Genomic DNA, 25,174 nt, shown 5'->3' on the forward strand with positions numbered 1-25,174 from the left:
CTTTTTTCATTTCCATCCAGTCCGCCTGCTGGGCAGAATTGTCCAGCAGGTGAATCATATTTTTAATATTTATTGCCCAATTATAATACATAAAATTAGGGAGCGCTAGCGCCCCAACTCTTTTCGTTTATTAAGGTGTGCTATATGTATTCTATGGGATTTATAATCCCATATAAAATTTGTAATGTCTGAGTCCAATTTTTTGAAAAACTTTTTTGGGAGCTATATAGGTATTGATTGAAATGGGTATAGGATTTGTGGTAAGAAAATCATTTTTATAGCATTTATTCTGCCTATTAAGGACATCGGAAATGTTTTCCAGAATTTAATCAAATTATTTAATTTCTTGAGTAAGGGATTATAATTGGCTTTAAATGTATCCTGGTAATTTCTAATAATTTCAATTCCCAAATATTTGAATTTTTCTGTAGCTATTTTAAAGGGGAATTTCCGGAGGTGTGTTGAGTCTTTTGGTTTTATCAACATAATTTCACTTTTATTCCAATTTATTCTATATCCTGAGAAGGATCCAAAGTCCTCAATTAAATTTAATATGTTTGGTATACTAATTTGTGGTTTTGTGATGTACAATAGTACATCATCGGCATATAGGGATATTTTATTATTTGAGTATTTTGTATTATAACCATAAATATCCGGGTGTGTTCTTATTTTTTCAGCAAGGGGTTCAATTACCAAAGCAAATAACAGCGGTGATAATGAACATCCTTGTCTATTGCCCCTTGATAGTTCAAATTTCGAGGATAATATATTATTAGTTAGTATTCTAGCCGTAGGTTTGTTATATAATAGTTTTATCCATGCAATGAAGTTCTCTCCCAATTGGAATTTTTGCAATACTTTAATCATATAATCCCATTCTACTTGATCAAATGCTTTTTCTGCGTCCAGTGAGATGATAGATAACTCTTGGTCGTGAGATTTATGTGAGTGCATTATGTTAAGCAAACGTCTCAAATTATTGCTACCCAGCTATTTCCATACCTATTAATTCTTTAGTCATTCATTGTTCATGTTCATTTTCTGTACAAGTTTCTGACCTGTGACCTATTTATGTCAAATTGTTTTTTTCTAAATATTTTGTTATTGTTTCTTTATTATTAACAAAGGATATCAAATTTGTTTTCTCATTGGCATGCTTTTATTGTGTATTCCAAAAGATCCCTTTAAATATTGGCCATTGCACTTCAATTGCACATTTCCTTAACTTAATTTGCAAGTTCTCTTTAGTGATTTGCTTTTGTGATCTCACGATAAACCTAGTCTTGGGTGGATTCTTCTCTCCCTTAAATAGAATGTAAAATACATTTGTACTATGATCGCTGCTACCCAAGGCACTTTAACCATGGGGTTATTAACTGCTATCCCACCTTACTACACATTAGCTGATCAGTATGGCCGGCTCTCTGTTAGATTCGACATGCTGCTGTACGGAACTATCTAAAACAAATCTATGAACTCTCATCTAGGCTACCTTCGACCATCCGTTCTTTCCTGTCTATTTGTAACCTAAAATCACTGAACTTTTCTCACGGACTCCCATTATTTATTTGTTTATACTTCACCCGACCGTTTGGTTACTGTTACCACTCCCACGTGACTTCTGGCTTTAGTTTCTAGCCTTCATGCAAACCACATTTGCATCACAAAATTCTGTTAAAACTCTTCTCCATCTCTGGTTATGTGGATTCCTAGAGGGTGGTTCAGCTGGGACTATCCTAGTTATTCAACTCCTACTTTGAAGGCAGGTATGGGATACCGAGTTGGATGATCAGCCATGATCATATTGAATGGCTGTGCAGGCTCGAAGGGCCGAATGGCCTACTCCTGCACCTATTTTCTATGTTTCTATGTTTCTACTTTCCACAGTACTGGTGCCAGAGTCACACAAACCATACCCTGCCTCTGTAACTCACATTCATTTCTCCAATACTGGTCAAGAAGGCTTCAATAAAAAGTCTCAGCTTCGTACTTAATAGTTGAACCTCCAATATCATTTACAGTCAAACTAAATAATATTGTGGTTTTTGAGTTCAAGGTCAACTACATTTGTAAGTTAATTGACACCAAAATTGCATTGAAAATATTTGTACTGTGCAGCTTTTCAAAAGCAATTAGGTTAAGCAGATTTTAATCCAGACCAACCATATGTAATGCAAGACCAATACCAAATGCAGCCATCAAATGAGCAGGATCTATGACTGCTGACTGGATTTGAACAAGTAAATGGCTCCCAAGAGATGATCCTCTTGCTAATTGCAGGAGAAAGACACCCTTTGAATGTAAAATAAAACAGGGACTAAACAATGTGTAACAACAACTATCTTCTTTGGATACAGTTGTTAAATTATAAAGGAAACTGATTGCAGTTGGGGCTGTAACTGCTAACACAATATCCCTATGTGCAATGCAAAATGCTTTTTCCCTTGTGCTTTTGGGAATGATCAGAAGTCACCATGTTTACATCCAACTTAAAAAGACAAAGATGGGAGGACCATTAGATTTTCTGCATTATTCTTTAATATATTCGATGTCAGTACAGCTCCAACATGTTGTATGTAACATTTATATTCATTTCAAAAACAAGAAAATGGCTCATCATACTGACAATAAGATCAGATATATGTTAGTGCTTCACTTAAAATGTTATGGACTGTAATTGTACTAACCACACCAAATTTGACCATCAGCTTGTTGCATATTCTCCAGTTGTTTTGCAACAATGCAATATTTTGTTTCCAATAATTTACTCATTTTTTAAAATAAAAATTACTTTGTGGACGAACCTCTTGGGTACCCAGATGCTGAACTCAAAGAGCTTTCGCGATCTTGCTCTTCAAAGTAGTTCTGCTCAATTCTTCTACAAAACTTTATGAGGTTTTCATAATTTTTCACCTTTTCACCAAGTGCATCATTGGTCAACTGAGTTGTAAGGATTGTGAACAAATGGCCAAACACCAGGGCATCCAGTTCTGTTGGCCTGCAGCACAAGCAACACAAGGTTAGCTGGCAATTTATTTTTTGAAGGCAACACGGACACGTGTATCAATACACTGTAACAAATAATAGAATAAGGTCATTACAGAAAATATTAGCATAACACTTTTGTTTCCCAAAAAATTGCTGTAATTTCTTAACTAAATTAAGCCAATCTCAAAAGGTTTCACCGACGCAGATCACCTCAAGTTTTATTACAGTAATTTATTATAAAGGTACTTGTTCTTGTGAAAAAGTATCTTGTCATTAACAGATTAACTACATTTTTCCCAAATGTACACGTTACATAGACCAAAAGAGTACAGTTTAAAAAGTATGTAGGATAATGTCTTATGACCATCGACAGTTGTCCACCTCTGCAAAGTCTGCCTCCCCTGCAGCAGCCACTGTGCATAACAAACCCATCCTTAAAATAGAATGCTGCACTTCAAGAAGCAAACTACATTGCTTCAGGGCATTTAATCTGCAAAAGGCACTGATGCTCTGAAACTTCTTTGTACTTATGGTTAAACAAATGGAAATAGAGAAGGCATGAAAATCAAGTGAATACGGCACTGGTCTATTATCTGTGCTGTGAATGTTATCTTAACAATGTAACTTACTGTTGGGTAAAGAAATAGGGCTGTGATCCCAGTCTTTGAGAGAGAGCCTGGCAGCATCGATCTACATCTTCATGTACCTAATAGTTACCCAGGGGGAGAAAAATATAAAATTACACAGATAATATGCAACCAAATGCTGCGATCAAATGTATATCCAAAATCTGATTGCTTTCTGATCGAATACCTCAAAACCAAAAATAACAATAATCACCTTATCTTATAAATACCCCAGCATTTATACCAGTAGGTGGTTTATTCTACACCAAATATATTAAAATGCTACAGAATGTGAATGTGCATCTCAGATAATAGGGCGACTAAACTAAATTAAATTATGGAACAAACAATCTGTTGGAGGAACTCAGCGGTTTAAGCTCAAACTGCCAAGTTCCTACAGTAGATTGTGGCTTCAGATTCCCACATCTGAATTCTCATGTCAAATCAAGTCGCATTTATTATCAGAAGCACAAGGATGGTGAGGTACAGGCGTGATGGAAATCTTGCTTGTAGCAGTGCCACAGACACGGGCCAGGACAACACACAAAAAACATAAACTATACATAAATTACCCAAATTCTAAAATGCAGTGAAAAGAGAATTTTGCAAAAAAACAAGACATTAATGCAGAATGTACATTATAAAACAAGTCCAAAGTTGTGCAGGAGGTGGTCCTTAGGTTTTACAGAATTGCACACTGAAATACACAATGGGATATACTCATACAGTTGAAACTCGGCAAAGCTACAAAATATTACATTCTAAAATTTGGTTAGTGCCCAAACTAACTCCAGTTTTTCAAGGATTGGTAGGAAGCACAGCATCTAGTGCAGGGGTCGTCAACCTAAGGCCCCCGGGCCGAATCTGGCCCGTAACCCAAAATCACCTGGCCCGCAGGCTTTTTTTTTCCTCAATCATCCGGCCCGCAGACTTCTGTCATCTCTGGTACCTGGAATGTTTAAGAAAGAACTGCAGATGCTGGAAAAATCAAATGTAGAAAAAATTGCTGGAGTGAGTTTCTCCAGCATTTTTTTCTACCTCCGGTACCTGGAAGGTGATTTGGCATCCAGCACAAAGCCGCCGGCACGGCTGCGCACCTTCTGTGTCTGGGCTTCACTGTCGGGATCGGGGTTGTCAGAAAGCCGGGGATGAGTGAGTATGATATTTGGGCTCAGTGCTTCAGGTGGCGTCCTCAAAGGGGCGGGATCTATGTGAGCACGTGATTTGATGCCCGCCATCCAGGACGGGATGGGGGCAAGATCCATGTGTACACGTGATAGATGTGGCCCGCTATCTGCTCACAGACATATGTCCTGGCCCCTAGGCCGAAAAGGTTGCCAACCCCTGATCTAGTGCATACAATTTTCTGATGCAGAGTCTTCAGGGCTGAACAAGACTGCAATGGAACTTCAGGCAAAGATGATTTCCAGGTGACTCTCCAAAGAAATAATTGAAATACCTATTTCATGTTTATAACTTTAGTGTTCTCATGTCTTTTGTAATTCCTAAACCAGTGCATATGATGTGTGAGTAGAAAGAGTACTCATAACAGTCTGAGGTTATGTTTGAAGCTCTACATTGCCATTGACTCTGTTGTTGTTGTGCTATGCAATATTGTTACTCCAGCGAGGATTTCTTCAGACATGGTACTGATTCCAAACACCAGCCCCCTTTCAGCAATTACCCATATTTTGCTGGATTGTAAGTTCCTTTAAGAGACAACCGTGTTCTTGATGTCTTAACCTCTCAGGCTACTGAACATTAGGCAACACTAACGTCAACTATGAGCTTCTATGGCTGTGCCTTTAGTTGTACCACGGACTTTAGTTTATGCACTATTATGGTCACCTAGTAGTTGGTGTTAATTTATTATATTATTGATTATATATTATCTGTGTGTTATTGTGTCTACTTGTGTTAGCTGCTTCATTGACTTAACCCTTCATTGGAATTGGAAAAGTGAGAAAAGAAACACCATTTATGTTGCAGAGGTGGAAGGATGAAGAGAATAACGGGAATGTTATGATAAGGTGGAGACCAAAATTTCCCAATTGACACAATGTGTTTCGGTGTCATCTAGAAGGAGGAAATGAATGGCTTGTTAATCATAGCTCATCTGTCAGGAGGAGTGTGAAAAGAGGAAGATTAATGAGGCCAGGAGAGAGAGTATAAACATGTTGGAACTGAGAGATGCAGAATACAGATTTCAAAAAATTCACAACCTTAAAGATGAAATTCCCTGATATTCAGCTCAACCCACATGAATGCTTTTGTAAATCTAACTACAGTACATCCAATGAACTATTGATATACCCACAACAAGTTTTAATAAATCTGTTAAAACACATCTTCTATTTCATAACATCACATTGACTTTACCAAATTATGTTATGCTCTAAGTGCTCTGTAATCACTACCTTAATAGCTAGACTATAACTTTATTTTTCCTATGACAGATGTTAGGCTAACTGGTCTATAGCTCCTTGTTTTCTTGAATAGCAATGCCACATTAGCCGCTATACATTCTACTGGAATCTTAGCAGATCTCGGGAGTTTCGAATGATCACAATTAGGTTATCTGTTTGCCTCATTTTTTTCTCCCCCAAGGAAATTACCCAAGTTCCTCAACTTTTTCTGCCAATTTGTCAGAAGGTTATTTTGGGTGCAATGTTAGTAAATAGATTTTGTTTTAAAAACATTTTAACATTTCCTCACTCCCTGTTATTAGTGCAACTGTCCCAGATTCTAAAAGTTCAATGCTTGCTTTTGCTCGTTCTTTCCTTTTCACAAACTTGAAGAAGCCTACTTTGGTTTTATATTTCTAGTTAGTTCAATGTTAAATTATCAATTGTTTTAGCATAAATGTTCTCAGTCCTTAAGTAAACTATATAAATCATTTCCTTTAATCTGAGACCATCTTTTATTCTTCAGGTCCTAACGCTATACACCCAGTGTACTAAAGGAGATCGTCATCTTCCAAAGTTCTGTATATTATAGATAGATTCTGCAGATTAGAACATAGCAAACGTATCCCCATTTTGATAAAATGACAAACGATCTACAGACTAATTAGCATAACATCAGTCGTAGAGTAAATGCCAATTTATTGGATGTGATTGTATCTGAAATATCAATGGAATTAGATGAAGTCAACATGGATTTATAAAAGTGAAATAGTGTCCAACAAATTTACTGGACAATAGACAATAGGTGCAGGAGTAGGCCATTCGGCCCTTCGAGCCAGCACCGCCATTCACTGTGATCATGGCTGATCATCTACAACAGTACCCCAATCCTGCCTTCTCCCCATATCCCTTGATTCCACTATCATTAAGAGCTCTATCTTGGGGAGGAAACTGGTAGAATGGGGAACCAGTTGATCAGGTATATATTGATTTTCAATAGGCCCTTGATAAAGTTCCTCACATAAAATTTGTGTGCAAAATTAAAGCACATGGGATTTAGAGCAATAAACTGACATGACCTGCTAACTGGTTGGCAGACAGGAAACAGAGTAAGAATTAAAGGGTCTTTAATGGAAAGCTAGGCAGTGACTAATGGGTACCACAAGGGTGAGTCTCGGTCCACAGATATCTCTCAATGTATATCTATATATCTATATCTCAATGATGAGGGAACTGAATGCATTATTTTAAAGTTTGCTGATGACACAAAACTGAATGAGAAAATGGATGGTGGATGCAAAAACTTTTGTGGCAATTAGATAAGTCGAGTTAATGGGTAAATGCATCATTTTGTAAAATGAAAATACCAGCAAAGATTCGTGCGTATCGGGAGTCCACGGACGCCAGTGGGCCGCCCCAACCGATTGACCCAAGCGCACCCCATGTGATCGGATCCATTGTAGTTGCGTTGACCAAACACGCTGACGCCGACGTCCACCATGAGGGAAATCCCGGAGCCCCAAATCGAAAGCAAACTATTTATCATGAATGGGTACATTATTCTTCTTATGCGATCCCCCAGGATTGAGAGTAACTTGCTTGTTCTTGGCGGTTTTGCGGAAGTGTGGTGTCTAACGAGGCCAATGTTGGAACCACATACTCTTCCACAGATGGAGCAGGAATGGCTGATGAGGCAAGCGACTGTGTAGTTTGTGAGGTTGTGTTCACCTTCCACTAGTTATGCACTGCTCCTCCGTTCTCCTACGCATGGTCCGAAGTTTGCAATACTGTCCTTTATGTACCTTCGGAACTTTGAGTGGTCATGGACAGGACTTTTCCACTTCAGGTTAGGCAGAGGCTCACTTGCACCTCCTCCAACCTCATCTACTGTATTATACATTGGCGAGACAAAACGCAGACTGAGTGATCGTTTCGGGAAACACCTTCGCTCAGCCCGCGTGAACCAACCTGATCTCCCGGTTGCTGGACACTTTAATTCTCCTTTCCATTCCTACACAGACTTGGGGAGGAAAACTGGTAGAATGGGGAACCATGTTAATCAGGTATATATTGATTTGCCATAGGCCCCTGATGTTACTCACATAAATTTGTGTGCAAAATTTAAAGCCCATGGGTTTAGAGCAGACGTTCTCCTGCTAACGCATGTTGGCAGACAGGAAACGAGTTAGGGTCCTTTACCTAGGCGGCAAGTAGACTCTCAGAGCGAACCCTTTTCTATCCTTGATCTCCTCTATTGTCAGAGTGAGGCTAAATGCAAATTGGAGGAACAGCATCTCATATTTTGCTTGAGCAGCTAACAGCCCAGTGGTATGGATATTGATTTATCTCACCAGGTAGCCCCGACATTCTCACTCTCTCTATTCCTCTCGCACCCAAGTCGCACTAGCTTCTCATTTTTACCCGACAAACAGCTTACAATGGCCTGTTTCCTTCATCACTGTTACTTTTCAATAATTCCTTTTTTTGCATATCTTTCATTCATTGTTCTTTATCTCTCCACATCACTGTCTATATCTCTCGTTTCACTTATCCCTAACCAGTCTGAAGAAGGATCTCAACCCGGAATGCCAGCCATTCCTTCTCTCCAGAGATGCTGCCTGTCCCGCTGAGTTACTCCAGCTTTTTGTGTCTATAGTCAATGGGGATACTCTACTTCATGGAAGCTTTAGGCACATCGTAGAATCTGGTAATCTAGTCCCATTATAGGATATGGAACAGCAGTCTGGTGTCAGGCACATGAGTGATTCTATGTAGTCTGCCTCAGGATAACTTACACCTCAGTAACTAGGGCAGGAAGAGATCACTGATATTGGTTTGCCTATTCTTCCAGTAAACGGGAGTATTTTAGAGACAATGTTGGTGATATGTTCCCATCGACATAATCGACCCTTGAGATATTATCGAGAAAATATCTTGTTCTATGGATTTCCCAAAACATGATCAGCCAGGTAATCCTTCAAATAGTTTTATCATACAGCTCAAAATCAAGAATAATCTGAATCCTAACTCAATATTGCCATTTTGATTGGATTCTCTTGACGTCTAACAAAAAAAAACATTGATTTCAATTAACAACGTTTTCATAGGTTTTTTTGCAAGAGTACTCGTAATTTCCAAAGTCATAGGTGCCCATTAATTTCCAAATAGAAGAATGGAATTAATTCTTCAGTTTCTTCACTAAAATTATCTTCCTGAATGAATCTGTTATTTAATTTTTTTTTTAAATATCAGCACTACACAATGTTTTTGAGAGGAATCTGGACTGAAATCTAAATCACTTCTGAAAGAGAATCGCACGACCTATCAGAATTTTGACCATTTGCAATCAGATACTGATTTTAATCATGCACACAGGGATAAAATATGCCAGAGACATATACAAACAGCTGGAGTAACTCAGCGGGACAGGCAGCATCTCTGAAGAGAAGCAATGGGTGACGTTTCGGGTCAAGACTCTTCTTCAGACCAGACCAAAAAATGCCAGTGCGTGTTCAGGATTTCCAAAGCAAGTCACCACACTCATTAGACAGTGAGTTCATTCTTGAATGAGATTCCTTTTGGCTTCCGTAATATGTTTCACAATATTGCCATGAATTCTGCTCTTCTATGAACACTATCTCCACCTATCCAATCTGTACATGAATAATTTACTATCAAGAATATTCTAACATAATTTAACGACATGACATTATATCTTAAAGCAGTACTGAGGTAGAAACATAGTTGCAATAAAGGAAATACAACAAATAGACGGGGCGGTGGGGGAAAGAACAAAGATAAAAGTGCAATTAATTCTACTGATGTTTACAGACGGACAAGAATTGCCTAGGACATTGGAAATGTTCACCACTCTTGATTCGAACTGTACCATTGTATATTTGTGTTCAACTAACAGGAGAGACGGATCATAGTTTAATGCTATGCCTGTAAACTGGTTCCACTGACAGCAGAACTCTCCTTCAGTAATGCTAAGATGTGTTTATTTATGTACTCAGGTCTGTGTTGGAATCAGAATCCACAGCTTTCTGATTCAGCAGAATTAATCAAAGACTCAAAAAGTCTTAAGAGCAGTTTTAAGTAGATTAAGTTGCTCGCTTCCTTTTTCAGCTTACATTTAAATAGTTTAGGGTAGACAGAAATGCTGGAGAAACTCAGTGGGTGAGGCAGCATCTATGGAGAGAAGGAATAGGCGACGTTTCGGGTCGAGACCCTTCTTCAGAAATAGTTTAGACTTATTTATCCATGTATTATTTATTACTTTACATATTTTAACACATTTACCTCTGCGTGGTTTTGAAGGAAAACTCATGTATTGTCTTTCCACTGGCTGCTTAGCATGCAGCAAAAGCTTTTCACTGTATCTTGGTACATGTGACAATAAACTAAACTAAATCGAAGAACCCAAATGTCTCCAAGTTTTTTTCCTAAACATTGTTTTCTGGCAGATAGAATTTCCGTTCATGGTTTTAATTTCAGAATTTTAATGTTCTTTCCGTACCTGGTGAGCAAAACTAAACACAGTACTTTGGACACACTGTATACTTTCAATATGACATTCCCTAGTTTGTGGCTATCGCCATTGTTGTGGTCTTCCCCAGCTTCTGTCTAGACTGAAAATTGTATTCAGAAATATAATTCAAAATGAATAATTTACAGATGACATTTAATAGGGGGACAGTTACAGTTAAGGTTGATGAGGCAAAGTAATTAGCAAATGAGCCAGTGAAAGTGTAATTGGTCAGATAAAACCAATTTTAGATAACATTTTGCATAGTTGGGAACAAGGTATAACTTATTTTTAAAGAAAAAAGGCATACATGCTCCAATAAATAGTTATGAATTGGATAAGGTTAGAAATGGAAGATGAAGGGAATAGCTGCATGTCCTGCATTATTGAGTAAAAATTAACGAACTAAATAAATACCGAAGTGTATTTTGAAGTCAATAGATCACAAGTTAAAGGATTGCATGTTGAAATCATATAGTGATGACTAATATTGTGTGGATCATATTACAGACTTAAGCAATAAATTGTCAGAAGTGTGGAAGGCAATAAACAGTTTCACAGTAGATTAGCTGCCAGGGCCACAGGCTATAGTGTTTAATCAAAGTCCAGGACCAGTTTATAACTATACATTTTATTCAGTCAAAAATAAAGGATAAAATTGTAATAGCAAATATGCTCAGATACTATTTTGTTGATCAAAATTATGTCTTGTTCTATTTTTAATTGAGTTGTGCATTTGCAAAAATATATGAACTTCACTCGTGTACTTTTAGGTTGTAAACAATTTACACTATTTACTTTAGTATTTTTTTATCTTCTATATCGACTGGTGATAAAAAATACAAGTACAGTATTGAAATTGTATAGGAAATTTTCTATATCTTCCATTTGCACAGAAATTTTCACTATACATAATTAATTAAAAACTAAACTCCAGGTCAAGGAAGAGGTATTCAGGAAGATAACTGAACACCAGGTCAAATAGGTTGGTGTTAAGACAGTTAAGCAAAAACAATTTATGGGAAGTAATATATGAATATGAATATGAGTGCTAGCTATATTTACTTCAACATTAAATAAAAATGCACATATTCACATATTTTTCTTCTGCTTTGAAAATCTTATTTTAAAATCACATGCAATTCAAACATATTACTATTTTATTAGAAAACAAGTTATGGATGTAAGAATGGAGAAATTTACATGACTAACCTGTTTAATAGTTTTTCCAGCCCATCCAATTGCTTTCATCTTGCGTCTTATTTCCCATTGCTTTTGATAGGCCAAAATATGATTTAGAGGCCATGGATATGGTGAACCGTATCTAGAACGAGTTATCTTAAAAGATCAAAAGGTTCCGATTATTATTAGTTTTTAAAAAGTTTTAAATATTCACGAATTATCATAAAGCTCCAAGTAATCTTTTAATTGGAATGGTACACCATTTAAGAAACATAAGAATTAACAACTATTCGGATTATCGTAAATATTATATGATCTTACATACGAGGGCAAAGATTTAATAGAAACTCGAGGGGTAACTTTTTCAGAGGGTGGTTGGTATATAGTAGTTGAGGCAAGTACTATCATAATATTTTAACAGGTATATGGATAAGAATTGTTTAGAGGGATTTGGGCCAAACATATGTAGATGAGAACTGCATAGATGGGGATCTTGGTCGGTGTGGACACGTTGGGCCAAGGGCCTGTTTCTGTACTATAAGTCTGTAAATGGCACACTTAATCAATCAGTCTTGTTCTAGTGACTCTGCAAAATCATATCATGGTGTTTACTTAGTTAGTATTTATCAACAGTATGAGAATTATATAACTACTTATTTACAAGCCTTAAAGCCTATGATTGATATTAATAAAACATACTTTATTCAGAAACATGATATGGATCACATCATTGAATTTAGTTTCTAATTTAAATAAGTGTAAATATTGTGAGATTTTCTAGTCCCAGTCAAAATTAATGATATGCTGCAACTTTACTCTCTTGATTTTGACAAAATGTATACAATATTCAGAATGCTGAATAAATTATCCAATATTTAAATACAGTGAATAAATCACACCATATTTCAATATAGTGAATAAATGATATCCCACATTTAAATACACATGACTCCCACATCACCATGGTGGGGGTGGGGGGGGGGGGGGGGGGGGGGGGGATACAAGGGTCCCTTATATTTGTGACAGAGGCACCTTTTAAAATGCAAAGAGTCTGTACTGATGGCTATAGGGTGAACTAACCCATCAATATTGGTGATTTGCAAATTAAAGGCTTTTCTCATTCAATTTTAACCATTACAAATGCTGAGGGATGTCTCACCTTTGCTGAAGTGCTGTCATCGCACCACTGTATGTAAAGCTACAGGATAAAACATAGTGCTAAAGTCAGAAAATATTAATCGCACGAAAGACTGCAAATTGACACATAAATATATATATAAATGACAACTTCAGATGCAATCATTAATCACAAAAACAAGGAAGACCAACTGGACTGTTTGTCATTGCATTACAATTTTAAGCAAAGCAAAGCAATATAATAATCCTTTGATCTGACATACCTCTGCTGTCAACAGCATATTATTTACCAGTTCTGTGTAGGCTTTCATCTCAGCCTTCTGAATTTCATCCAGTCCATCAGTAAGTGAATGACCCTATAGAGACATGGTACGCAGATGTAAGTGCTTATAGGTTAATTCACAGTGCAATTTATTGAGGCTCACAGTGCAAAATTGTAATAATTGATTACCTTTTAAATACTCTTATTCCTAACTTTACACAACTTGAGAAAGAACTCAAAACAGTTCTAATAACTGTAGATCATACTATATGCTCTAAAACACTCATGGTTCACAAGACTATCCTTTCAATACAAGCATTATTTTTAAATTAAATTGTATGCAGATGGAGAATTAAAATGGCAAGTTACCAATTAATTTGAAAATTATAATAGTTCAATATATATACACATAGAATCGTGAAGAAATACAAATATGAAATATTTAATTTAATATCTCAAAAACATTTAAGCATTCTATCCATTCACAGCTCCACAGATTTATGAAATGCATACTGTTGCAGTCAAAAAGGAAACTAACAGGTTCAATTTGTCTTACCTTGGCTTTAGCAAATTGCACAATAGGGCCAAGTTCTGATACAACATGATTACCCACATGTATGAACGGTGCTTTTCCTTGTATAAAACAAGATGACATACATTATTACAATAATATTTCAATGTAAATGCAAATTTTCAGGAATAACCATCATAACATTATTTGAAAAGCCAAAAGAATCAAAGATTAGAGTAATCTAATAGACACAACTTGCATGACAGTTTCTCAAAACCACTTATGGAAAGTAATCATTTGTTCTTTTTAAACTTTATGAAATGTATTTGAATTTATCTGCCACCATATCCAGCCTTGTTCACTAATAAAAAATGATAATAAGTGTGTATAATTCAGCTGGTGACGGAGCTAACACAAGCCCAAGTGGGAGGTTACAGATCAGTTAGAATGGCATCAATTTTCTTCCCATCTATCATGGCTCACCAAGTACCACAGAGATTTTTTAATATAGGTTTAATATCACATTCAAATTAAAATATTATTATGAGTCATCCGTTTACCCTATTTAAACTAAACATGAGCCGTATTAAGTGATTAGCAAAGGAATAATAAATTTCGCATCAGTGGTCCATGTGCTATAAAGGACTTGAAGTTGTTAAAAAATATGCTGAGAAAGCATTACTGGATATTTCCTACTTACTGAATTTAAAGCTGACAACTAGCCTCACACCAGTTAAAAGAACTGATTATACAAAACAGCATTCAACTGTTAATGAAACAAAACATGTTATGAAGGTCATTGGTACCAGGGTGAGTTACATCAAAATAAATTCTGGTTTCATTTAACAGAACTTCAAGCTTTTTCTTTTGAGATATGATTTGTACAAAATCAGGAAGTGTTAAAGCATCAATTTTGTACGAAGCCACTCCCTATACATGTTATACACAAAAACAAAGTTGTGATTACTGCTGTAGGCTTCCATGGTTCTGATATTTATGCCACAGTAACCTAGCGATCTACCCTCCAAATTACTAATTGCTATGGGAGGCATGCAAAATTTCAATATTGTCTTGGATAATGAAAAGGCATAGAAATACTAATTTCTACCAAAGTTATATAGAACCGAGCTTTGAATTATAAATATCAGGGGAAAATATTTGTTGGCTTGTGCAAGTCACAGCCATTCGGGTCAGGTCCTACAAAATCAAGAGTTAGTGATACCTTTTGAATCCAAGATACTTGCATTTCATTGTGCAGAGCAAATAATCATCAGGAAAAGGAAGAATTCTGAAGAGTCAAGCATATTTCAAGTACTCAAGGGCAAGGTGAAAACATTCCCAAGGGTGAGTTATGATTCCTTTGTGAAGGGGATTGCCAATAATCAAATGATCATCAAAAATGGGTGTTGGTGTTTAATAACAACTTTGCAATGGTCTTTTACCAAGAACATCAGAAGGAAAGCCAAATCTATATATTCAGAATGTGATGAGAAATATGATGATGACTAAAACAATTAATTTTAGATAAATTAATTGGAATAAAGGAATACAATGCAGCAGCAGCTAATGGAATATATTTTCAGATCCAGAGGAATGTGAGGAAGTGATTGCTAAGGCCATTAAAATTGATGGACCATATTCCAAAGCCTTGTGCACCTCATAATGGAAGTGACTTGCATGACATGCACCTTTCAATAGTGCACAAGAAAAGTAAAATGATCGAGCAACATACACTGTTCATTTTGTTTCACGTATTCCTTGGTGTTTTTGCGATCTGCCTTTGCCGAAAAATTAAATAGTAATTATTGGAGCTCCATTAAAGTCAATCAATGATGATTACAATTTTGTTGCTATTTTTATTCAAGATTTCAGCATCTGCAGTCTCATGTGTCTACATTTTATTGCGATTAAGTCAGTTTTCAACACCTTTACTACTTGGACTTTAACAGATAACATAAGTTCCTTGGCAGTGGCATGATATATTATGCCAAGATCATATTTAAACTGCCAGATGTTAAAAATAGATTGCTGCTGTGAAGATTAAACTGGGATCGTCGAGTATCTTCTTCCTGTACTTGGGATTATCAATTTAAATATTGCTTGATTCTGGGGCTGGAGCCCATTATTTTTAATGAAATTGCAGAATTCAAGTGACCATTTCTGTGCTTTATATAATCAGAACAATTAAAAACAATCACTGCTTTACTAAAAACTAATTTGATTAACAATTCCTATTTCACCAATGCAGTTATGAAAAAAATGCTGTACCCATGCATACCTCTAAAACATTGGAGAGCTATCTATGAACCATAATATATATTATATAGAACCCTCAGACCAAATAAAAAGACACCATTTGGTCCTATCGTTTATTATGCACGTTAGTAGAACCATAGTTCCTTAGAATTCAATGTCATGGATCTTAAAAAAAAGAGTTTTGTTTTCTCTTTCTCACCTTTCTCCCTTAATGTCATATTTCTGAATTTACATTAAATGAGTCTCCAGGCAACTGTTCACGAGATGAAGAACAGAAGTAATTTCTTTACTGCTAAGAACAAATCCAGCCAGCATTTATCATGAAAGTGGCTTTTTCAAAAAATGAAATAAATAAGGAAACTTGAGATGGTGGCTTCGGCTTGTTTTGCTTCGATAGTTGGCAATCATTATTATCCCACATTTATCCTGAGCTTTAAAAAATCTAATTTTAATACAGAAGCAAAATTACAAATAAATCTTTCCAATTGCCAAATGCACAACGAAGCAACGGGAACATTTATAACATTTATAGAATAGCTTGATAATTTATGCAAGCACACAGAAAATTTTTGAGCATTCTAGAGCCCTCTCATAATATTTGTGTGCACCTTCTTAGGACCTCACACTTGCATGAAAGTCTGAGTATTCTCATAATAAAGCTGTCAAAACATTCTGGGTGACTCAGAGTACAGCACTGGAGGTAATGAAAATGCGTATTTTCATTAGCAGATGCCGATAGACAAAAGCTCCTCAGAAGTATTTCCTGTCAGCATGAAACACCGATGGTTGGCATATGCCCAGTTTGGCACTGCAACATTCTCTTTCAGCAGCATTGTCACTTAGCAGTAGTTGGACATTGCTGAATTATTTTGGCACTCCATAACCCAGCCCTTCCAAATTAAAATTCATATTAACCTTCACCCCATTTATTGCCTCATCTCTTACTATCTCCAAAACCTATTTCAGCAGTTCAGCAAATCCAGAAGCTCACCTTCCGCTAAATTTAACCTCATGTACCACCTCCTTTCCCTCCATTTGGCTATGATAATTGTGCCCTGACTTATTTATGCCGCCAGATCAATAGACCTCCTAAACCCATGTCTCCCTACCACGCTATTTTTTAAAACTCAGCCCTGATCAAACATTTGACTTCCCTCCCATATTGCTGATAGATTGTATCTTTGTCCAGCCCCCTCCCCTGACATCAGTCTGAAGAAGGGTCTCGACCCAAAACGTTGCCCATTTCTTCTCTCCATAGATGCTGCCTCACCCACTGAGTTACTCCAGCATTTTGTGTCTACCTTTAAAGAAAAAGAATGCAGGGTCCTTGTATTTAATTAGAGACAAAGAATGCAAAAACAAAGACATTTGGGTAAACATTTATAAATTAAGTCTAATGTTGAGTATCATGTCCAATTCCGGGTACCACAATTTAAGGCAGGGTGTCAAAGCCTCAAGAGATTGGAAAATTTACTAGAATGGAAGAAAGATGGGGATTTTTAGTAATGTGAAGAGATGAAAACACTTTCATTGTTACGCTGGAGCAGAGAAGATTGTGGAGCATGACACTTGCCCAAAAGTATGAAAGGAATTTTGATGTTTAGATAGGGAGAACAGTTTCCATTGGCACAAAGCTTTGAACTTTAAATATTTAGCAAATTATTAATTCAGGCTGGGAAAAGGATGTGGAATATAAACAGTCAAAAAAGTGGTAGAAACTTAATGAAAAGCATCTCCCGGTGGGGAACTAGTTGTACCCTCAAGACAGGAAAAATGCAGGCTCTGTGAAAGAGCAAGGAAATGAACCAATTGGATATCTTTTTCACAGGGCTGATATAAGCACAAACAGTTACAATGCTTCCTCCCATGCAGTATGCATCTTCAATGTCGTGGGTGTTCCCTCTGTATGCCACTCCACACTCTGGAGAACGATAAGAGAGGGGAAGAGGACCAAGCATATTGATATTCCATAAGATACAGTAACTGTAGCCTCCAACGAAAACAGCAAATACTGGAAATACTCAGCAGGTTAGGAGGTATCTGTGGAAAGTGTTAATGTTTCAGGCCATTTGCCAGAACTTCAATCTAAAACATTAACCTATTAATCCACAGATGCTGCTTTTACCACAGATTTTATGTGCAATGTCCAATATCAACAATTTTTTTTTGTTTTATTTTCATCTCCATCTATCATTTAACAATCAGCTATTGGAGCTAACTGAAATAGTCTAGACATAGTTTGTTGAAAGTTTATTTTCATTGCAATGATATAGAAGTACTTTATTACATTTCCATTTTGATAACATGTTTGTTATCAAATTTACAGAGAATCATTGTGTGAATGGATTAGACAAGTTCTTTTGAAATAATCATTACATGAGGCTATGATCCGATGAATTACGGAATTATATAACACCCTCATCACACCTACTATTTCCCCATCTTATAACATATATTCATGTTAATTGGTTTTATCTGAAGTGCTGATGTCAGTAAACATGTTAACTTATACTATCTTTAAAATAATTGTGGGTTAAAATACAAAATACAACAGTGATCCAAATGCAGTATATTCTCAACAATTCAGTTTCGAGATACAACGCGGAAATAGGCCCTTTAGCTCACCAAGTCCATGTCTACCAGCGATCCCATGTCGACTAACACTATCTTACGCACTAGGGAGAATTTACAATTTATACCGAAGCCAAATTAACCTACAAACCTGTATATCTTTGGAGGAGGAAACCGGAGGATGCGGGAAAAACCTACAAACTCCATGCAGATAGTACTCATAGTCGGGATTAAACTAGGGTCTCTGGCACTGTGCGGCAGCAACACTACCGCTGCGCCACTGTGCCGCCCCCGAGCATTCCCTGTGAGGAATGGAGGGAGGGAAGGCCTCGGCAAGAATATGCCGGTAACCTGGGAATTGCTAAAAATATTACTGTATATCAAACTCTAATGGTCTATGCATGTCTTAAAATAAATTAACAAATTATATTTTATCATTCTCCAAGTCCAGGAAGAACTCAAGCTTTACACTTTGTAATTTTATGTCATAAATCATCAAGGAACTTTTTCTTTCATGAGTTCGTCATGATTTTCACAATTTTCCACCTCCATTTTATGTCTCAATGTTAGAACAATACTTTTTTGCTTTGCACCTTAGTTGGGATTATTTTTTATCGAACACAGTGAATAGATGGAAGAAATATAGTACTGTTTAGGGAACACAGTTGGAACCAACTATTGCTTGTAAACACACAAGGGTCTAAGGTCCGGGCTGCTTTACTGTATGTGAAAGCGAGAGACATGTGTGGACAAAATCACGTCAGAACCTAGCATTCCAAATTCAAATTTATGTTTTTGAAAAAATATTAAGAAATTGCGTAACATTCTTTGAAATGTTTGCTGTTTGTAAGAGAATTCTGGATTCATGTAAATGAAGTTGTGCTGTAGATTTGTGAAGTATTTAAATATTTAATACGACAGGACATAGTCCCTCAGTAATTTTCAAAGAATAACATAATATTGTCAGTTACTCTTTGGAGTCCTTTCCAAAATGCAGTATTTCCCTGTGTAAGGAGGCAAGCAGCTGATTTACTTTCAGATTCCTTTGATTTCTAATCAGTAACCAACAGCTAGGAGACACAAGCATGGTTAGAATGATTTCATCCTCCAATTTTCTCTTCCCTTTTACAACAACGGCCATTGAAGGATATGTGCATGCTGGTATTTTTTTTCTTTGACAACTGTGAGAATAAGTATTCAGTTAAATCCTATTTAATAGAACTGGATATTATTAAAATTACAAATAAGCCTTTGCACAAATGCATGCAAATTATTTTGTGTTGCATACCTTGGAAATAAAAAGATAAGGAAAAGTGTGTCACCTAAATGCATGGAACCTGCTGTTAAGGCCAGTTCATATACAGTTCACACTAACAGCAGGCTCCGTCATGCTTCTTTTGAATAGATTCATTCTTCATTGCCTTCGCAGGCAGCCTTAGGGTAATAGATGAGGTGAAATGTATGAACAAAAGCCTCATCTGCATCCATACGATAAGTGTTTCACAAAAGAATTGCAGGTCTCTTTGAACATAGTGATCTCTGAGCTTTTATTCATATCTGTTCAAGCACAAAGGAAACCTCAATAAAGGCCAAGAGCATCACATAGACAAGATCCAAATGTCAGTCTTAGGAATTTTGGATGAATCAACCACACAATCTGCTCTCTCCTTATTTAGAACAGTAAAGATAACCATCAGCAGTGAATGCTAATAATATAAATGTGGGAGGTATCCATACTTATAGCCATTTATTTGAACAAATTGTTAGCAGTAAAATAATCCACTGCACTACATTACAACATGTATAAGCCATATCAGCACAGAATGACCCCCAGTTTACATACAGACCAAAATGAAAATTCTCAATCAGCTGTGACCTTTAAAGTCACTTATTCCTCAAATAAGCAAGGCTGAAAATGAAGACGAGGTTACATGGGGGAAAAAAAAGCCCATGGCCAGAACAGTGCTTTTTACAGGCTACTGGATTAGATATGTTGCCATGGCATCTCACAAAACAACCCCTCCAGGAATTTAAGTCAGCTCTAGACTTACCAGATGGGGACATATACTCTGCGTTTGCCCTACAAATCACCTGGACTGGCAGATTGCACATCCGCAGAAACGCCTGGAATACATTTTTTAAAACAGAGATTTTAATTAATTCATGATCAGACTACAATACAAAGAAAAATAATCAACTTACCTTTAGCTAGCAGAGGTGAGATTTTAACAATTGGAAAAGCTCCAGTTATCAAGATATTTGTCCACTGCATACCACATGGATATCAATAACTAAAAACGTACTTCATTTATGGTTATTGAGGTAAATGTGTGCAAGCATTTTATGATTTTAATGGATCAAATATAGAAATAATAAATTATGCCACTAATTAAATTGAGCAGATTAATTAAAATAACAATGATAAAATCCTTTGACAGTTCTGGAAAAAAACTGTTTTGCATTGTGTTAGTTTTACAATTATAGTACAACAAAAATACAACAACATATTTCATAAATGTATCGATGCCAGATTTTACTTAAAATATTGCCTTGTGTTTAATTACTTTCATAATCAGAGGTGGTGCCAAAATATATTTTTTATTAAAGCTTCAGAGAATTCCACGTAATTGCTGGAGCTCTAAAGAGTGGATCATTAATTCTTCCTACTGCAATTCCAAATTATTTCAGGCTTGAAAAAGGAAAGTCTGACTGGAAAGTAACAAAATTTATAGGTTTGACACACAGCAGATTTATCATTATTTTGTTTGGCATGCATGTTGGATGTGCTCCCTGAAGACTCACAGGAGCATAATGTAAGAGACAAACAATTTGCTAGCACTTTGCTTCAGCATGCAACGCTGCCAACCTTGAACCACATCTCAATTTTTCCACCAACCACTATGAAACCAAACTGTATTCAACACAACTAGCCCGAGGTAAAGTTTGAAATTATGTCACCGGGTTGCTTGCCACGGGTATGAGGAGCACTGTTTGAGCTTTGGTGTATTTACGCTGCCAGCCAGCCAGCTGACTGCATTGGCCCTGAGTGGCACACTTGAGGATGGGAAAATGTGCTAAACTGCCAACAAGGAATTCTCTGGATATTTATATTATTACAAGATAAATGCGTTGTCAATTTGTTGTCTCTAAAGAGTAGAAGATTTTTTTTCTTCTGCAATACAGTAACTGAAATTCCTCTATTAATTCACATTTGCAAGAATAAAAACAAAAGAAAAAGGACTCTGCAACTTAACATACTTATACCTAGAATATTTGCTTGATTTCTTGAGTTCTGGCCTACAAGCTGGAAGGTCAAGATTTTTAACAACCTAGTAATGGAACACACACCATCAGCACTTATGCTGCAGTAATCAATGCATTGATCAATTAGCCTGAAGAAGGTACAATCGACAAAGCAGCTGTTTCATAATCAGCAAGGAAAAAAATGATGAGTAGAAATGATAATAGTTTAGAGATACAGTGCGGAAACAGGTTCTTCGGCCCACCGGGTCCAGGCCGACCAGCGATCCCCATACACTAGCACTATCCTACACACTAGGGACAGTCTACAATCGTTACCAAAGCCAATTAACCTACAAACCAGTGCATCTTTGGAGCGTGGGAGGAAACTGGGGAAAACCCACACGGCCACACGTACAAATTCCCTACAGACAGCAGCCGTCCTCAGGATCGAACCCGGGTCTCTGGCACTGTAAGGCAGCAAGTCTACCGTTGCATCGCCGTGCCAATATGGCACAGCATTTTGCAAAGGTAAAATATAGCATAACATTCACTGAGTACTATCAACTCTCTTTCTTCCTCCACAGAATGTCCCTTGTTTTTAAGAATGTATTTGAAACTCTTTTTTTAAATACTCTAGGTAGTTATCTGACCAGGGATGAGAGTTTCATGTTCAAGTTAACAAACATTGATACTCTAATTTCAGGCTCTGCAACTTTTGCTGTTACTTTTAATAAATAATGAATAGAATAGAATTGAAGCCTGGCTGAATGATTATTCTTCCTTAAAGGTCCTCTTATATGAAGCAAAGAATTAGAATAATAATGTTTGATAAAAATATAGAACAGACTCGGGGTCAATATTGGACAACAGGCATCAGTATTTCAAGGAGTGAGCAGGGATTATCTTTTGCCGAAAATAAACCCATAAAGTATGGTAACATTAATTTGGCAGAACCTTATGCACCTTTTTCAAGCCGCCTTGAAACCCTTGCTGTGAATCAAAATAGCCTACAGTCAAAGACACTTGGAATAAGTGAGAGTCGTCAGGGTGATTGGCATTAGATCAGAAAGGAAGAAGCATCTGAAGGGGGCAGAATATATGAATTAGCTTGACATGAATTATAGTGCAGTAGGGAACCACAGTTCTATTACATGCCCCAATGGCGGGACTTGCCATCGCCCGCCGGGGGCTCCAGCATTAAGACCCGGAGCAGGGCCTTACATCGCTGGCGCAGCCTTAACGGCCACGGGACTTACCATCGCCCACCGGAGGCTTTAACATCGGGAGAGGATTGAGAACAGGGGAGAGACAAGACTTTGCCTTCCATCACAGTGAGGAGGAGATTCACTGTGATGGATGTCTGTGTGAATTGAGTTGGTTGTGTGTCTTGTAAAATTGTTTCTTCTTGTTATATGGCTGCAGAAACCAAAGTTCCTAACGGATAAATAAAGTACATTGAAATTGAAAGTGAAAACTGGAAATGGTTTCTAGCAATCTAGGTAAATCTAGCAATAGATGCTGCCCATTAGTTGGAGGGCTAAAAAAGCTCTAGAAAACCATGCAAAAGGCAATAAGTTCAAATGACAGCCATAATCTGAAATGTGCAGGATTGGTAAATAATTACTATCTCACCTACTGAGAGAGGGTTAGTTGCCCAACCTCATTTATATTATTAAACCTAAACCAAGTGCAACTATAAAAGGTTATACTTCTTTAAAAAAAAAGACACAGAAGTGCTGGTGTAACTCAGCGGGCTAGGCTGCATCTCTGGAGAGCATGCATAGGTAACGTAATGTTTGTTGCTAGATATAAGAGGACCCTTCTTCATCTTCATCCATGTTCTCCTGAGATGCTGCTTCACCTGCTGAGTTACTGCAGCACTTTGTGTCTTTTTTTGTAAACAAGTATCTACAGTTCCTTATTTCTACATTAAACATGTTTGTTTCCAAATTTGAAAAATTGATAGACTACTTATTAGAAAAAGAGTTGTAAATGGACCTGAAGAAAATGTTTTACATGACGGAGGGAGTGGAGATGCAGCAACATCACTGATAAAGTAGCTGAAGACTACTGACTAGAAGTTCATGTTCACCTACAAGACTGGTTAGTGATGTGAGAAGTTGAGGGTGGAGGGAGCCAAAGGCAGTAGGTGGGGAGATTAAAAGTGGAGAGCTGTTTATAAACATCAAAATAAAATGTAAAAAAGGAAGCTTCAGAACGAATAACTACAGTAAACCCTCGTTTTAATGGACCATGGAGAGGGGGGAGGGGGAATGGTGTTCCTAATTGACAATTGGCCGCTATAATCAAGTAATGGATTACCGAGTAATATAGATTATCATTAAGTAAATTGTAGAAATAAAGAACTGCAGATGCTGTTTAATACACAAAAGGACACAAAGTGCTGCAGTAACTCAGCAGGTCAACTCGCAGCAATACTGGAGAACGTGGATAGCCGACGTTTCAGGTCGAGATCCTTCTTCAAACCTTCGGTCTGGAACTGGGCCTGGAATCCAGGCGAGTTGAGGCGAGGATTGGTGGAGTTATTGGTCACGGCATGCGGGCGGCTGGAGTTCAGGAAGGGTCGGCATTGGTGGTGGCAGTGGCGGTGGCAGGCGCGCCCTGGAAGTGGCTGAGGCAGCTATGTGTGCTGGCGGTGGCAGCAATATGTCCAGCCTAGAAATGGCCTGGCGCAGCGATGCGGACCAGAGCCTGGTATGGTGGTCTGCAGGTCCAGCATGGAAGCAGCCGGGCTGTCATGGTGGGCCAGGGGTGACGTTGGTAGACCAGCTTGCAACAAGCCGGGGATAGTGTCAGCAGCCCAGCCTTGAAGTGGCCAGGGATGCAGAGTGGGCCGGAGGTGGTGTCAGCAGCATGGAAGGTCGATAGGTCCATCTGCTATAACCAAAATCTGTTGTATTTTTTATTCAATTTATTTTTTATTCAATACAGTATTATTAAACAAAAAAATTACCATCAAAATTATTCCTTGAGGTACACCAAATTTGTCTCTTCAATTTTGCTCATTACATAAAAAGTTGCCGTTCACATTTATTCATATTGGCCCAATCAAGTTCAAAACACAAACTGCGGGAGGAACTCAGAAGGTCAGGATGAATATTATATTTTTCTATGCAGCTCTACACTTGATCTCCCCATCTGCTGCCTTTGGCTTGTTCCCTCTTCCAACTCCTCACAAAGCCAACCAGTCTTGTGGGCTTGCATGAACTTCCCGCTAGTTGTTTTCAGTTACTTTATCAATGACATTGCCACATTGAGACCACACGTTCCCACATTGCAACAGTCAGGCCATATGTGTCTATTACATTGTTTTCAGTCATAGCCTCCTATATATCTGCAAGACCAAGCATAGAGTAGGCAACTGCTTTGCTGAATACTTGCACTCTGTCCACCAAGGAGCACCCAGTTGACAACCATTTTAACCTCCTCTTCCCATTCCCA

The 25,174-nt window shown here is 37.4% G+C and overlaps 1 protein-coding gene across 3 annotated transcripts in view; it reads right to left on the bottom strand.

The window, feature by feature from the left end:
* Positions 1-25,174, bottom strand: part of mtx2 (metaxin 2) — an 83,566-nt gene that overhangs the window by 12,101 nt on the left and 46,291 nt on the right. For all 3 annotated transcript variants that reach the window (XM_055637910.1, XM_055637912.1, XM_055637911.1), the window contains exons 4-10: positions 20,521-20,593; positions 13,688-13,764; positions 13,133-13,225; positions 12,892-12,930; positions 11,763-11,888; positions 3,621-3,697; positions 2,808-3,001 (exon numbers count right to left, since the gene is read on the bottom strand). In XM_055637910.1, coding sequence (XP_055493885.1) covers positions 2,808-3,001; positions 3,621-3,697; positions 11,763-11,888; positions 12,892-12,930; positions 13,133-13,225; positions 13,688-13,764; positions 20,521-20,593 — 679 coding nt within the window. The remainder of the gene's footprint in view (positions 1-2,807; positions 3,002-3,620; positions 3,698-11,762; positions 11,889-12,891; positions 12,931-13,132; positions 13,226-13,687; positions 13,765-20,520; positions 20,594-25,174) is intronic.

This window comes from Leucoraja erinacea, chromosome 7 (assembly GCF_028641065.1).
Source record: "Leucoraja erinacea ecotype New England chromosome 7, Leri_hhj_1, whole genome shotgun sequence".
In the NCBI taxonomy this organism is placed as follows: domain Eukaryota; kingdom Metazoa; phylum Chordata; class Chondrichthyes; order Rajiformes; family Rajidae; genus Leucoraja; species Leucoraja erinaceus.